We start from the raw sequence: 15,472 nt of genomic DNA, 5'->3' as shown, positions 1-15,472 counted from the left end.
CAAAACTAAAATGAGATACTATCTCACTCCAACACGGCTGGCATTAATCCAAAAAACACAAAATAATAAATGTCAGAGAGATTGCGGAGAAACCTAATAATAAAATAAAAATGGCGGAGGCTGGTGAGTGGGGACAGGGTAGATCTGAGGGCCAGTGGAAAGGCAGGGAGATGATCTACGGGGCTAAGGGTGAGGGAGAAAGAAGAGAAAGAAAAAAAAAAAGCAGAAAAAATTGTGGCAAAGAGGGAGCTGGTGGGTGGAGATGGGGCAGAACCAGTGTGGCGGCAAGCCAGTGGCTCTCTAGCCTAGTGACATAGCATGGTCCATCAGGAAGGAGTGGAGGTGGCATACAGGGCTAAGTGGGGGAGGGGGGGGAGAAAAAATATGAAAATGATAAAACAATAAAAATGAAGCTATGGGAGTCAGCCGGTGGGGGTGGGGTGGACCCAAGGTGGTAGCAGTCTGATGGCTCTCTAGCTAGTGGTGCAGCATGGCCCGTCAGGAAGGGGTGGAGGTGGTGTATGGGGCAGAAGGGTGAGGGGTGGGAAAGCGTGTTTCTCCGGGTACCAGGTGCTATGTCTCCTTTTGGGAGCTCCATGAAGTTGTCTTCCTGTACTCCCCATCCAGGGTCCTTGCTGGCTGTGTTCCAAGGTGGTGACATTGTGCAGTGTTAGTTGGCAGGGAACCTCCAATCCGTATATCTCATCATTCTGTTTTTCATCAGTTTCTTCTTCCATTGGGTGTTTGATCTAGTTCTTCACCCCTTCATTTGATACTTAGGGTTCCAGGATTGATGTTTGTATCTGTTTTACTTAGGCTTTCAGGTCTTTGTTGCAGAGGGCTGGCGTGATACATCTGTCTATAGTGCCATGTTGGCTCCTTACCTTAACATTGGTGATTTTAAAAACCTTCTCCCTTGGTGTCCTCTCTCCCATTTCTGTCTGCGATGGTTATCTCTTGGTAGACTGTCTAGGTAGCTGTCATCCTGGGACTTCGTCTGGGGTTGAAATTCCTGTTCTGAATTGCACACCTTTCTCTTTACTGTTTTATTCATTATTTTTGTTCGTTTGTTTGTTTTTTGTAACTCAGGCTTATGAGGTAATTTACATACTGCAAAATAGACTCATTTTAGGTGAACAGCTCTAAGAATTTTATAAGTGTATATTGTTGTGTAGCCATTACCACACTTAAGATATAGGACATTTTCTACACCCTGAGTTGCCTCATGCCCTTTGCAGACAAACCCTCCCCCAGCCTGTGCCAACCACTGATCTATGTCTCTATAGTGTGTGTGTTTTTTTTTGCATTAATGCTGTTGTTTGATTTTTTATTAAGTAAAAGGTCATATAACACAAAATTAACCATTATAACCGTTCTGAAGTTTACAATTCAGTGGCATTTAGTACATTACAATGTTCAACCATCACCTCTATATAATTGCAGAACGTTTTCATCACCCTAAAAGGAAATCCTGTAGCCATTAAACAGTCTCTACATATTCCCAGTTCTCCCCTGTCCCTGGCAACCACTAACCTGCTTTTTGTCTCGGTCGGTTTACCTATTCATATCTCATGTAAACAGAATCATACAATATGTGTGTGACCTTTTGTATCTGGTTTCTTTCACTTAGCATAATGTTTTCAAGGTCTATCCATTCGTAATTAAAAAGAAAGAATGAAAATGAATTAATTGGTAACTCAAAAGGATCAGAAACAGCACGGAAGTAATCAGAAGAAAACCACAAGAAAGGAAGTTAATAAAGATAAAAGCTGAAGTTAATGAGGTAGAGAATGAGGAATGATAAAGTTGTCATGGCAAAAATTTGGTCCTTGAAAAAGTCAACAACGTTGACAAACTAGCGACCCTATAGGACAGAGTACAACCGCCCCATACAGTTTCCAAGGAGCTCCTGGCGGATTCGAACTGCCGACCCTTTGGTCAGCAGCCGTAGCACTTAGCCACTGCGCCACCAGGGTTTCCATTAACCTAATAAAGTAAGTTAAAATACACAAATAAGCATAAATATACAAAAAAAAAAAAAGACAAGGGAGAAATTAGTATCAAAACAACACGAATTTATGAGCAGGAGACTATTTTGAAGACCTCTATAGAAAAAATAGAAAAAGAATTTGAATGCTTGGATGAAGTGGATAATTTCTGGGGGAAATGTAATTTATGAGAATTAACCGCGTTGGAGATAGAACACTAAACAGACCAATTTGAGCAGAAGTAATAAAGTTGTCAAGGATAAATGCATCAGACCCACGTGATTTTACAAAGGAATTCTACTCAGCCTTCAAACTCAGAGTGTCCCAAATGCTATAGAAATTATTCCAGAAAATGGAAGCAGAGAGAAAATTTCCAAACAACTCTTAGGAAAAAATATACTATGGATGACTAAATCAGATAAAAAAAGATAGTACAAAAAAGGAAAAATACAGAATGGTTTCATTCACGATTACCAAGACAAAAATCCCTTATATAAACTTTTAGCAAGCGGAAGGTACATCACAGTAAGAAAATAATACATTATAACAAAGTAGGGTTTATTTAAGGAATGCAATATTGATTAAATGTTGTAAAATCCATTACAGTAATACACTGTACTAACAGTTCAAAAGAAAAATGATGTGATATTTTAGTTTTCCACTCTTTCTTTTTAGTATTTGTTATGTTTTAAGTGAAACTTTAAAATTCAAGTCAGTCTCTCCATTCTGCCACTCTCTGTCTCTTTATTGGTGCATTTAGTCCATTTACATTCAGCGTAATTATGGATAGGTATGAGTTTAGTGCTGTCATTTTGATGTCTTTTTTTTGTGTGTGTTATTGACAGTTTCTTCTTCCCACTTAATTTTTTGTGCTGAGTAGTTTATCTTTATATACTGTCTTCTCCTCTTATTCGTTGTTGTTGATTTCGTTTCTGCTGAGTCTCTATTTTTTTCTTGTATTTTGTTTTGATGAGTAGGATTGTTAGTCTCCTTTGTGGTTACCTTAATATTTACCCCTATTTTTCTAAGTTTAAATCTAACTTTTATTTCTTTATATCGCCTTGACTTCCTCTCCATATGAAAGATCTATGACTACATTTCTTAGTCCCTCTTTATTGTTTTAATGTTGTCTTCTTTTACATAATGACATCGCTGTTTTCCCTGTTTTGAGCATTTTTTTTTTTTTTTAATCTTGGTTTATATTTGTGATTTCCCTGTCTGGGTTGACTTCTGGTTGCTCTGTCCTGTGTTCTAGCCTTGGGTTGATATCCGATATTATTGGTTTTCTCACCAGAGAACTCCCTTTAGTATTTCTTGTAGTTTTGGTTTGGTTTTTATGAATTCCCTAAACTTCTGTTTATCTGGAAATGTCCTAATTTCGCCTTCATATTTGAGAGACAGTTTTGCTGGATATATGATTCTTGGCTGGCAATTTTTTTTCCTTCAGTGCTTTATGTAAGTCATCTCATTGCCTTCTTGCCTGCATGGTTTCTGCTGAGTAGTCCGAGCTTATTCTTTCTGACCCTCCTTTGTAGGTGACTTTTAGTTTATCTCTAGCCGCTCTTTAAATTCTCTCTTTATCCTTGGTTTTGGCAAGTTTGGTTATAATATGTTTTTTGGTGACTGTCTTTTGAGATCTACCTTATGTGGACTTCGATGAGCATCGTGGATAGATGCCAACAAATCTTCAACAATTCTCTCAGTATTTTCTGCATTTATGTTCATGAGAGATATTGCTCTGTAATTTTTGTGTGTGTGTGTGATGTCTTTACCTGGTTTTGGAGTCAGGGGTATGCTGGCTTCATAGAATGAGTTTGGGAGTATTTCATCATTTTCTGAAATACCTTTAGTAGTAGTGGTGTTAACTCTTCTCTAAAACTTTGGTAGAATTTTCCAGTGAAGCTGTCAAGGCCAGGGCTTTTTTTTGTTGTTGTTGGGAGTTTTTTTTTTAGTTACCTTTTCAATCTCTTCTTTTGTTATGTTTTTGTTAGTTGTTCTACCTCTGTTTGTGTTAGTCTAGGTAGGTAGTGTGTTTCTAGGAATTCATTTCTTCTAGGTTTTCACATTTGTTAGAGTACAGTTTTTCATAGCAATCTGATATGATTCTTTTAATTTCAGTTGGGTCTGTTGTAATATCACCCATGTCATTTCTTCTTTGGGATATTTGCTTCCTCTCCTGTTTTTCTTTTGTCAGTTTGACCAATGGTTTATCAATTTTGTTATTTTTTTCAGAGAACCAGCTTTTGGTCTTGTTAATTCTTTCAATTGTTTTTCTGTTTTCTATTTCATTTAGTTCAGCTCTAATTTTTATTATTTGTTTTCTTCTGGTGCCTGATGGAGTCTTTTGTCGCTCACTTTCTATTTGTTCAAGTTGTAGGGACAGTTCTCTGCTTTTGGCTCTTTCTTCTTTTTGTATGTGTGCATTTATCGATATAAATTGGCCTCTGAGCACCGCTTTTGCTGTGTCCCAGAGGTTTTGATAGGAAGTGTTTTCATTCTCGTTGCATTCTCTGAATTTCTTTATTCCATCCTTAATGTCTTCTATAATCCGGACTTTTTTGAGCAGGGTATTGTTCAGTTTCCAAGTGTTTGATTTCTTTTCCCTGCTTTTCCTGTTATTGATTTCCACTTATGGTGGCATAGTGGTTAAGTGCTACGGCTGCTAACCGAGAGGTCAGCAGTTCAGATCCACCAGGTGCTCCTTGGAAACCCTATGGGGCAGTTCTAGTCTGTCCTATAGGGTCACTATGAGTCGGAATCGACTCGACGGCAGTGGGTTTTTTTGGTGTTTTATGGCCTTATGGTCAGAGAAGACGCTTTGTAATATTTCAATGTTTTGGATTCTGCTAAGGCTCGCTTTATGACCTAATATGTGGTCTATTCTCGACAATGTTCCATGTGCACTAGAAAAGAAAGTATACTTGGTTGCTGTTGGGTGGAGTGTTCTGTATATGTCTACCAGGTCAAGTTGGTTGATTGTGGCATTTAGATCTTCCGTGTTTCTATTGAGCGTCTTTCTGGATGTCCTGTTCTTCACCGGAAGTGGTGTGTTGAAGTCTCCTACTATTATTGTGGAGCTGTCTATCTCACTTTTCAATGCTGATAGGGTTTATGTATCTTGCAGCCCTGTCATTGAGTGCATAAATATTTAATATGGTTATATCTTCTTGGTGTATTGCCCCTTTAATCATTATATAGTGTCCTTCCTTATCCTTTCTGATGGATTTAACTTTAAAGTCTATTTTGTCAGAAATTAATATTGCCACTCCTGCGCTTTTTTGATTGTTGTTTGCTTGATATATTTTTTTCCATCCTTTGAGTTTTAGTTTGTTTCTGTCCCTGAGTCTAAGTTGTGACTCTTGTAGGCAGCATATAGATGGATCATGTTTTTTAATCGAGCCTGAGACTCTCTGTGTCTTTGGAAGCCCTGGTGGCGTAGTGGTTAAGTGCTGCAGCTGCTAACCAAGAGGTCGGCAGTTCAAATCCACCAGGCGCTCCTTGGACAGTCTGTGGGGCAGTTCTGCTCTGTCCTGTAGGGTCACTATGAGTCGGAATCGACTCGATGGCATAGGGTTTGGTTTTGGTTTGGTGCCTTTATTGGGCTTCTTTCTGGGTGTCCTGTCTCCTTTACCAAAACAAAGCGGTGTGTTGAAGTCTCCTACTAGTATTGTGGCGCTCTCTATCTCACTTTTCAATACTGTTAGAGTTTGTTTTACTGTTACTCAGCCTGGAAGCCACACAGCATTACTTTCACTGTACTCCATTGCTGTAGCAGCCACAAGCCCACCCACATTCAACGGGAGGAGACAAAGACTGCTCCTCTCAGTGGAGGCTGTCAAGGTCTCCCTGTAGAAGAGTATGTGGGATGGAGCTCTTGTTGTGTCTATCCTTGGGAAATACACTCTGCCACACTGTGGTTATTATTACCATTTGTACATGTCTAGAAATGATGGTGAATCCATTCTCTCGACTCTCTCCAGGTGCTTTGCTTTCTAAAGCTGTGTTGGTAGACCGTGAGCCACACGTGAGTTTTGCATATCTTTTTTACCACGTGGTTTACAGTGGTAGTGATTGGTGCCTTGAAGTCATGAGCTGTGCATCTACTACCACCTTCTGACAGTAGATCGTAATTGCAGATTTGGTTTAAACCTCTTTCCTTGGATCCAACAAATAATTGCTCACAAAGCAGGTGAGAACACTGTCACTTGTCCTCATCTAGAAAATGGGGATAACGACAGCATCTCCTACACAGGGTGGTTTGTAGATTGAATGAGTCAATACCTATACTCACACCAAACGGGCCAGCACATGGTGTTACACTCGAAAATTTGTTATGATTCATGCTAGGACCCAGGGCCGATGGTTAAAATTCATGGGGCATGCCGGGTTTGAGAGGGAACATGAAGGACAAATGGAATAGACTGAAAACTGAAATCTCTAGCAAACAAGCTGTCCTCCAGGGCCCGGCACACGGGAGTCACTGGAGGGTGCTGGCTGAATGAGTGGGTGAAGAAGGCGACAGCAGAAATGCAGACCAAGCTGGAAACCTGTCACATCCTGCTCACAGACAGCCCCTTCCCCACATGAAGGGGAGAGGAAGAGGAGGCATCTTTGATCAGACACAGGAGTCACTGTCACCATGTGGAGACCTTCTTCCAGCTGAGGAGACTCCTCAGGGCCCCCTTCACGTCCTTATTCCTTAGGCTGTGAATGAAGGGGTGGAGCGTGGGTGCCACCAACTCATCAGAGCAAAGAGGAAGAACTGGCAGAGGAGACTGAGGATCAACATGTGGTGAGGAGGGGGAGAAACGGAGAGTGTGCAGTGGCATTCTGGAACAAGGCTGAGGTCCCCAGGTGTCAGGAGGTGGAGTGATCAGTTGTCACGTGATGCTGAAGGGTCATGTACGAGGAGGTCTGGGAACCCACCCTGGGTTTAGTAACGAGACGGCGGTGGTTTGAGGGGAGGTGAGGGTGCTAGGAGGGACTGGGAAGTGAGGAATTGGGGACAGAGAGCCCAGACAACCCTTGCGAGGGGTGGCACTCTGGCTGTGAAGAAGAGGAGGAGAAAGTGCTCTAGGTGGAGGGGGACCTGGGGTCCAGGAGAGGCTGGCGGGTTGTGAAGAAGTGAGAGGTTGGAGCCGTTCAGGTGCTCACAGGGGCTGTCGGGTACAAGGGAGCACTGACTTGTGTGGGAGAGAAGAGTTTACCTGGCGGGGAGGGGGCTGTGCACACGGGAACCTGCCTCTCCCCCAAGCCTCACTCCAGGGGACCCTTCCTTCCCCCACCCCAGATTCTGAGTGCCATGGACTGAGATGCCTCTTGTCGAAAGCAGAAGTTGTGCCAGAAGCTGGAACAGACGTCCAACAACAGCTCAGGGTGGTGCAGTTGGGTAAGGAGGGGGCTTCTCTGTCCTGAGCCATCCGCAGACGAGGGAGGGTGGCTCATGCCTGGTCCACAGGCTGAGACTCTTAGGAGGTGCGTGGGGGAGGCACTGGACCAGTAGGACCCCAGCACACCTGGGTCCCATTCACTAGTGCCTTGCTTCGGGCCCTGGGGCGGGGGAGGGGAGGCAGGACCAAGCCCCCCCCCCCATCCCAACAGCAGCAATAAACTCACCCTCCTGCCCTGGTGCCCAGCTGTGGCAGTAGCCCCTGTCCACCTTCCTATTTACACCCCAACGACGTATTTTTTTTTTTTTTAATTAACTCCACCTCAGTGTTTCCATGTGTAAAAGCGTGTCCCTCCTGGGATGTGGCCAAGTGCACTAACATTCTGCCCGGATTCCCCTCCGCATATTCTCAGTGGGAGGCAGAAGGATCCTGTTAAGATGTAAGGCGAGTTACATCCCCGCTCTGTTCAAAACCCTCCAGTACCTTCAAATGCACCCACACTCCTTAAACGCTGGCAATGCCTTACTGTCCCAGGTGTCTCTCCTATCAGGATGCACCTACCTACCTCTTGCTCCCACACCTCTTCAAGTGGCGCACAGGTAGGGGGGAGCAAGTCAAGCCGGGAGCACTCCGGGACAAGAGAATGGCATCTAACAAGCCCTGTGAGAGACCATGGTCTGATTAAGGAGCGAGGGTGTCTGGGGCTACTCGGTGCCAGGCAGGCACTGTTCCAGGAGCTACGGATACGTGGGCAGAGGGGGAGAAGAGCCATGATTGCTGCCTGGCTGAGGGAGGACATTTGAGAAGGACCTGGAGGAGGTCAGGGAGTGAGCCAGACGAGTCCCAGGGGAAGAGAGTTGCAGACAGAAAAAAGCCTGTGCCAAGATCCTCAGGTGGGAGTGGGCTGGGGTGTTTCAGAAAGGGCGAGTAAGCCAGTGTGGCTGGATCATCGTGAGCAAGGGAGAGATTGGGAGAGACGGCGACCGGAGAGGAAAGGGGCAGGACCACCTTGGGCTCTGTGAGCCACTGTGAGGGCTCTGGCTCTGCCTCTGGAAGAGATGGGAGCCCTTTGGAGGGTTTGGAACAGAAGCGATGGGGCCTGGGACCTGACTCATTTTAAGATAGTCCAGAAGCTTCAGTAGTCCCTCTGCGGGGCCAAGGCTGCAGGCTGATTCTGGGCTTTGCAGGGTGAAGGAGGGAGGGAGTGGCAGACTCAAGTCTTGTCCGCAGTGAACTGGCCCCACATTTTTGGGGCCAGATTTGGGAAGCCTATCTGGAAAGCGGGAAACCCTGGTGGCCTAGTGGTTATGTGCTACCTCTGCTAAACAAAAGGCCAGCAGTTCGAATCCACCTGTCACGTCCTTGGATAATGTATGAGGCATTCCACCCTGTGCTATAGCGTCACTATGAGTCGGAATCGACTCAACGGCAACAGGTTTTTTTTTTCTTAATTTGAAACTGGTGGTCCTAGTGTCCTTCTCCTCTGTCCTTTCGTCCAGCTACCCCCTTGTGGTCCCCCACCCCACCGTGCCTTTGGGTTCTTATCCACAAAGGCCTCATCCGTCTCCTTTTGTACGGTACTATGGCTTGATGGCTTATCAGCAAGGAGCCAGAACTTTACGAAGGATACATGCCTGTTTCTTCTGTGAAGGGTAAGAGAGTCATGTCCTCAGGCCAGGTTAGTAGGATAAAGAAATAATCCTGTTGTCCTTCATTTCAAATAGAGGAGACTTTTCTATCGCAAGTTACATACCAAAGAGAAACTAAAACTCCCAATAGGCTAAAGCCTGAGGGGAGGCTATGGGTCTGTGCAATTGAAAGGACTGGAGGAAGTTGCTGGCTTCAGGCACGGCAAGATCCAGGATTGCTCACACGCTACTCCCTGGGCTGGGCCAGGATGGCAGCAATCCGAGGTGGGCACAGCCCAGGGAAAGGATCCTGGGCACGGCTGCCGCCTCCAAGCTTAAGGCTGACGCACTTGACACATCTGAAGTCTTCCACGTAGCAGCTTTGACCCATGTCTGTGTCACGTGGAAGCCCAGGCAGCTGAGAAAGGATTCCCTCACACCCTGAGTGACATAGGTGGAGGGGTGGGCGCAGGGCCACTGGGACATTCTTACTGTGTGGCTACAAAGCCACCGCAAACATAGCAGTAAAATCGTGTCATTTCCAAAGCAGCTCCTGTTTCTACCTCAGCTTTCCTGGGAGTGGGGGCGGTGCAGGAGGTAAGGGGAGGAGATCTTCCCTCAGCTCCAGATGATTCATTCAGTCTAAACAGACCTATAGCAATAAGGAGATTGCTTAGAGTTTAGAGATGGCTGGCTGCTCTCGAACGTTCAGGTTGGAGAGAGACTACATTTCTGAGCCTCCCGTGCAGTTAGGTGTTGGTATGAGAGTTCTCGCTAATGAATTGTGAGTGGGAGTAATGTGTGCTCCTTCTAAGCCAGGCCCACAAATATTTAGCATGTGCCCTCCTCCATGTTCTTTTCTGCTTCTGCAATTGGAGTGGGGATGGCTGCAGGCGTCCCTGCAGTGCTGACAAAGCAAAAGCTATTTCACCACTTACCTGAATAGGGTTGTGATGAGGATTGAATATGGACATGAATACTTAGCATAATTCCTGGCCAATATGGTTAGTTTCTGTAATTATTATTACAGTCTTTGAGTGCTCCAGTAATCGTCTGCGGTGGGAGAGAAGTGAAGATCCCTACCTCATTCAGCAGACAGTACAATTAGGACTGGGCTTCTGTCGGCAAAGTCTCATACTTGCTGATGCTGGCAGTCTTTTCTCTTTCTGCACCGTCCCTATGTTGATGAAACAAGTCTCAGCCACCTTACAGAAAATTGAACGAACCATAATTTGAGATATGCTGATGTAACAAAATGCAGTTTAAACCAAAAACAATATGAAAAGCTTGGTTATAATAGTTATGAAAATTCTAAAGTGAACTAGAACATCTTGCATTTACACAACACCGTTCTGTAAAACAGCTCTGTGACACAGTCTGACTCTAGTTTTGATGTGTGACAATTGACAACTTGTAAGCTCACCCTTGTAAGCTCTTCCCCTTCTGTCCACCCCTAGAAAAGCTGATAAGAAAGCCTGAGCGCCCCTCCTTGAGTGGGAAGTTCAAACCCTGCAAGCCCCTGCTTGTGTGTGGGAACACTCACTCCAGCCTCACCCCTTAACCACAACAAAAATCCTAGGTCGGTCTCATTTCCCTGACCTCTCAAGCCACTTTGGACCTGCTTGGAAGCCAGCCCTGCTCTCCCCTGAAAGTCTCATTATGTGAGTAATGAGCCTTTTCATACTCTGTTGGTGCACGTGTGGCATCATCAGCCTCAACATCCCAACAAAATTTTGGGTGGCGGGAGGGGTCCGTGTGCCTCTGTGAGGTGTCCACAACAATTGGCGCTACAAGCAGGATGTCTAGGGGCTGTCCCCGACCAGCTGGGGTCTTTCTTCTCATGCTTTGGCTTGCCAACTGGCTCTGCTGCCTGCTGACGAGCATGTACTTTGAGCTGCTGCTAGCTGACTAGCTTGTGCTTCAAGCCGAGCTGCTTTGTGCTGCGTTTTACAAATCCTACCTATCTATCCTCTGTTGGGGATTTGACTGATGTAAGTCAGAAGTTTCAAGAATTGGCATTTAGGGATGGGAGTATGGGATCAGGGCCCTACGTAAAGTGGCCCTGGGTCCTGTGTCTCAGTCCAGACCTATCTGTGTGTCTTAGATGAATCATGTGTTTCAATTCCAGCATAAGCTGTGAATGACACTAAACTCAAGGAAATGACTCTTACCCTGTGACCACTGGTTGTGTGTCTCAACCAGTTGTTGGCCTCAATTGTATAGAGAGCCTGGGGGTGGGGGACAACTGATACCTTATGCAATACCCAAGCCAATTGAGTGGTGGCTCGTGTGGGGTAAGAACAGTTACTATGTGGGAACACTAAGGTCACACTCTTAAGGCAGATGGCTCACTAAAACCTTACAGAATGCTTCTGCTTCTGCTGCCTATACCTCTGTCACCAAAAGAGACCCTGATCCTTAGAGTTATAGGGAGAAACACCCATCGTACCCTCTGGCACAGCCAAGGGATTGATTCAACCATTGACCGAGAAACCACGGGAGCCTAGCACAGATGTGAAGCAACCAACTACAGGCCAAAAAAAACAACCAACCCCAAGCCCCAAAGGGAGGAGAAAGAAGACCTTCTGTCAACCCAGGTCCAGAAACATCGAAAAGATCAATGACCCTACCCATGGTCTTCCTCTTCTTCCCCATATACCTCCAAGGCTTCTATTTGTCCTTTCCTGGCCAAACTCACTCCTCAACCTGAGCCCTTTTTATGAAGCCCCCCTTCCTATCCAGTCCTCCTTCTGAACTAATTCCCTTCTGTTTCCATACAAGGCGAAGAAGATAACCATGAGGGTAAAATTAGCCCTTCAACAGAGTTCGAGAAAGCCTAAGAAAGGAGAAAGGTCAAAAATATTAGTCTTACCACAGGAAGAATAAGAAAATGAACAAAAATAAGGCAGACCAGGAACAAGAGAGCCTGAAGACCAGCACCACTCCAAGTAATGCCCTGTGCGTAGCAAAGCTCAGAGACCTAGAACTATCTTCTGTGTCTCCAAAGGAGACTCTGGAGAAATGGTTAACCACGTAGAAACCAAATCTTACACCAACAGGGTGCAAGGATGCTGGAAATTACATAAGTAAAATAAAATCAACAAGTTATGAGAACTAGATGCGTGTGTGTGTGTGTGTGTGTCTGCGAGTTCTCTGATGGTGGGGAGGGAGGGAAGGAAGGGAAGAGGCCAGCACGTGAGAAGGGAGAGGAGTGGCATCCTGCAGGGTTGGGGGCCAGACTGGCAGCTCCACAGTGAGCCGGACACTGGGGATAAGGACTGGGTCAGGACTGAGCACTGAAGAAAAATTTCTCTCCTTGACACTTTAACCCACAAACCAGGGAAAAAGGGAGAGGTTGCTGTGTCTGCCTGTGTGTGCAGGAGAAGGGAGTGGGGGAAAGGCAACACCAAGGTGTAGATTGCAGAGCCCACGTGGGGAGAGGTATGATATGTGTCGGGTGGCAGTGTGTAATAAAGAGCCTGGCTCCATTTTTTGATGTTTGACTGCTGACAGCTTTTAAGCTTCACTTTCCTTCTTCCTCTTCTGCCCCACATCTGAGCAAGCTGATAAGAAATCCTGGGTGCTCCCTCGTTTGGTGCCAACAGGAGGCTCAAACCACACAAACCCCTGCCCAAGTGTGGGGACCCTTGTCCCAGCCCCACTTCTTAACTACAATAAAACCCCAAGCCAGTCTCCTTTCCCTACTCTCTCAAGCCATATTCAGACCTGCTTGGAAGCCACCTTGCTCTCTGCAGAAAATCTCTCATTATGTGAGTAATAAACCTTTCATACCCTCTTGGCGTGATTGTGGCATCATCAGTCTTAACATAGGAACCAAATTTACTCAACTCCATGCCAATAAACTTGGGAATCTGGAGAAAATCTTTGCTTTTCTGTGAAATATACATGACCAAAACTGGCCTTAGGAAAGAGAAACTCTTTAAAAAAAAAAAAAAAGGTACTGTAAAAGAGAGACTGTTTTAAAAAAAAAAAAATCCCCCAAAGGAAGCACTGTTGTTGTTGTTAGGTGCCATTGAGTCGGTCCTGACTCATAGTGACCCTATGCACAACAGAACAAAGCGCTAAGTTAATTGAATTCATATGGAATTCAGTCAAACCTTTAAGGTGCCAGGAACTCCAATGCAGGCGATTCAATGGTAGAATTCTTTCCTTCCATGTAGGAGACTGGGGTTTGGTTCCCCGCCAATGCACCTCATGCTCAGCCACCACCCACCTGTCAGTGTGGCCTTGTATGTTGCTATGATGCTGAATAGGTTTCAGCAGAGCTTCCAGATGAAGACAGACTAAGAAGAAAGACCTGGAAATCTATTTCTGAAACTCAGCCCATGAAAACCCTATGGATCACAATGGCCCAATCTGCAACCAACCATGGGGATGGTTCAGGACGGGACAGCCTTTTGTTCCGTTGTGCCTGGGGTCACCGTGAGTAGGGGCTGACAAAACAGCAGCTAACAATGACAAGACAAAATAAACGTACAACTTCCAACTAATAAAAACCGTCTGCCTTGAGCATTACGCTCTTTTAAGAACTATCTATATGGGATCAAAGTGACAACAGCAACTCGAAAGATTAGATAGGAACCTTAGCGGGCAGTGAATGTATGTTAATGGGGAGGAACAACTCAGAAAAAGAGGGTGAGAATGGTTGCGTGTCTCGAAGAATGTAATCGATGTCACTGAATGGTACATGTAGAAAGTGTTGAACTGGTGTATGTTTTACTGTATGTATGCTCAACAACAACAACAAAATGAAATCATATTGAAAAAAAGAAGTCAGGAGGCGGGACCAAGATGGCTGACTAGGTAGAAGCTTCCGCTTATGCCTCTTGCAACAAAGACTCGAAAAAAAAAGTGAACCGATTACATACAGGACAATCTACGAACCCTGACCATCAAACACAGAACTAAGGAGTTGACCTGAGTGACAGGAGCGAAAAGCCACACGCTGAAGCAGTGACCGCTTCCGGAGCCAGTGTGCCACGCCGTAGGCTTGAGCCCTTGCGGTTCCCGGGTGCCAGAGTGGTGGGGCTGATTGTGGCTTACTGAGACGGGGCAAGCACGGACGCAGGCCTAGCCCTCGGGACCAACCTCGGAAGGAACCCGGCCAGCACATGTAGGCTGCACACCCGACGCGGCTGGCATGCAAACGAAAAACCACGGGGAAGCAGCGACTGGTTTTGGAGCCTGGAGCGCAGTGTCCCAGACAGGAAACCTTGGCACTGGGCTCTGGACTAAGCGTGGAGGAGCTGATTGTGGCTTCCTGAGATGGCACAAGCATGGGACGCAGCCCTAAACCTCTGGGGCAGTCTCAGTGGGGAACCAGCCAGTGCACACAAGCTACACACCCCTCTGGAATCTCAGAAAAAACAGTCCTCACCAAACAACATAAGTAACTTTGTCTACCTTGCCCCGCTGCTACTCTCTACTAACTATCTGATCCCTCCCCTCCCTGCCCCAGCCGGTTTCATTAACATTGGAGTTCCCTGGACCAGAGAGTGAAGTGCACTGCCGGTTTTTTTCTTTTCTTTTCTTTTCTTTTCTAACCCATTCTCCTGGCCTGAGAAAAGCAGCATTTAACAATCCAAGGAAAAATCCCTCCCTGAATTCCCTAAACTGGAGTAACAATACAGAACCAGCTCCATCCAGGCATAAGAGACCCACGGTCTTTGGCTTTCATCCCTACAGGTAACCAGGTGGCTATTATAATGCAAAGGCAATTCTGATAGAGATCTGACTGTAAGTGTTTTAGCTGAGCAGAGGAAAGGCAAGTTTTGGAGGTCAGATACCTCTCTAACTATTAAACAGAGCCCTCACTGATCCACACCAGGGAACTGAAGGCTGAACCTCCACCCACACCACCTAGCCACCTGCTAAAGGGGACTGAGGATAGTGACGCCTACCAATCTTTAGAGGTACAAGCATTGGATGCCTAAGATACAGCTGCAGAGTCCACCCACCAGAACACTCTAGAGAATAGAGCCGCTCCTACCTCACTGACACTTGGGGGAAGGCTGTCAGCAACCTGCCCTCCTTGGAGTGTGACCCCCTGCCGCTACTAGAAACTGGCACATACAACCATCACCACTACTCCTCTAAGTTAATAGGTGAGAGCCTATGCCACACACCAGGTGACCCTGAGGACTAGGACACCTGAGCTGATTCTATTCAAGAATAGTGAATGGACTCATAGGCTTATATACCTGGTAGCAGCTCAGACCAGCTGGTAACAGGACATAAGTGATTCAAAAGCTACAGCAATCAAGGTAGTGCAATCTAGCAGCCCATCTTGGTGTATTGTAACAAAACAAAACAAGAAGATAAGACTCGGTGAGCAAATATAAAAGAAAACATTACAGTATCTTGAAGATGGCTCGGAGACAGCAGTCAATATCAAATCACATAAAGAAGCAGACCGTGATTGCTTCTACAAACTCCCAAATCAAAG

At 45.7% G+C, this 15,472-nt stretch overlaps 1 protein-coding gene across 2 annotated transcripts in view; it reads left to right on the top strand.

Annotated features, from left to right (window-relative positions):
• The window catches only part of PLXNA3 (plexin A3), a 139,759-nt gene extending 127,641 nt beyond the window's left edge, over positions 1–12,118 (top strand). Inside the window, exons 30-31 of one of the 2 annotated variants that reach the window (XR_007515892.1) lie at positions 7,279–7,377; positions 7,705–12,118. Coding sequence is in view for 1 of the 2 variants with exons in the window: in XM_049872388.1 (XP_049728345.1) it covers positions 7,279–7,299 (21 nt within the window). In the remaining variant the exon portion in view is untranslated. Of the gene's footprint in view, positions 1–7,278 lie in introns of both variants that reach the window. The other variant, XM_049872388.1, reaches the window with a different exon arrangement.
• The last annotated feature ends 3,354 nt before the right edge of the window (positions 12,119–15,472 follow it).

The sequence above is a fragment of the Elephas maximus genome, chromosome X (genome assembly GCF_024166365.1).
Source record: "Elephas maximus indicus isolate mEleMax1 chromosome X, mEleMax1 primary haplotype, whole genome shotgun sequence".
NCBI lineage: Eukaryota > Metazoa > Chordata > Mammalia > Proboscidea > Elephantidae > Elephas > Elephas maximus.
This window is presented reverse-complemented; position numbering and strand designations above follow the sequence as displayed.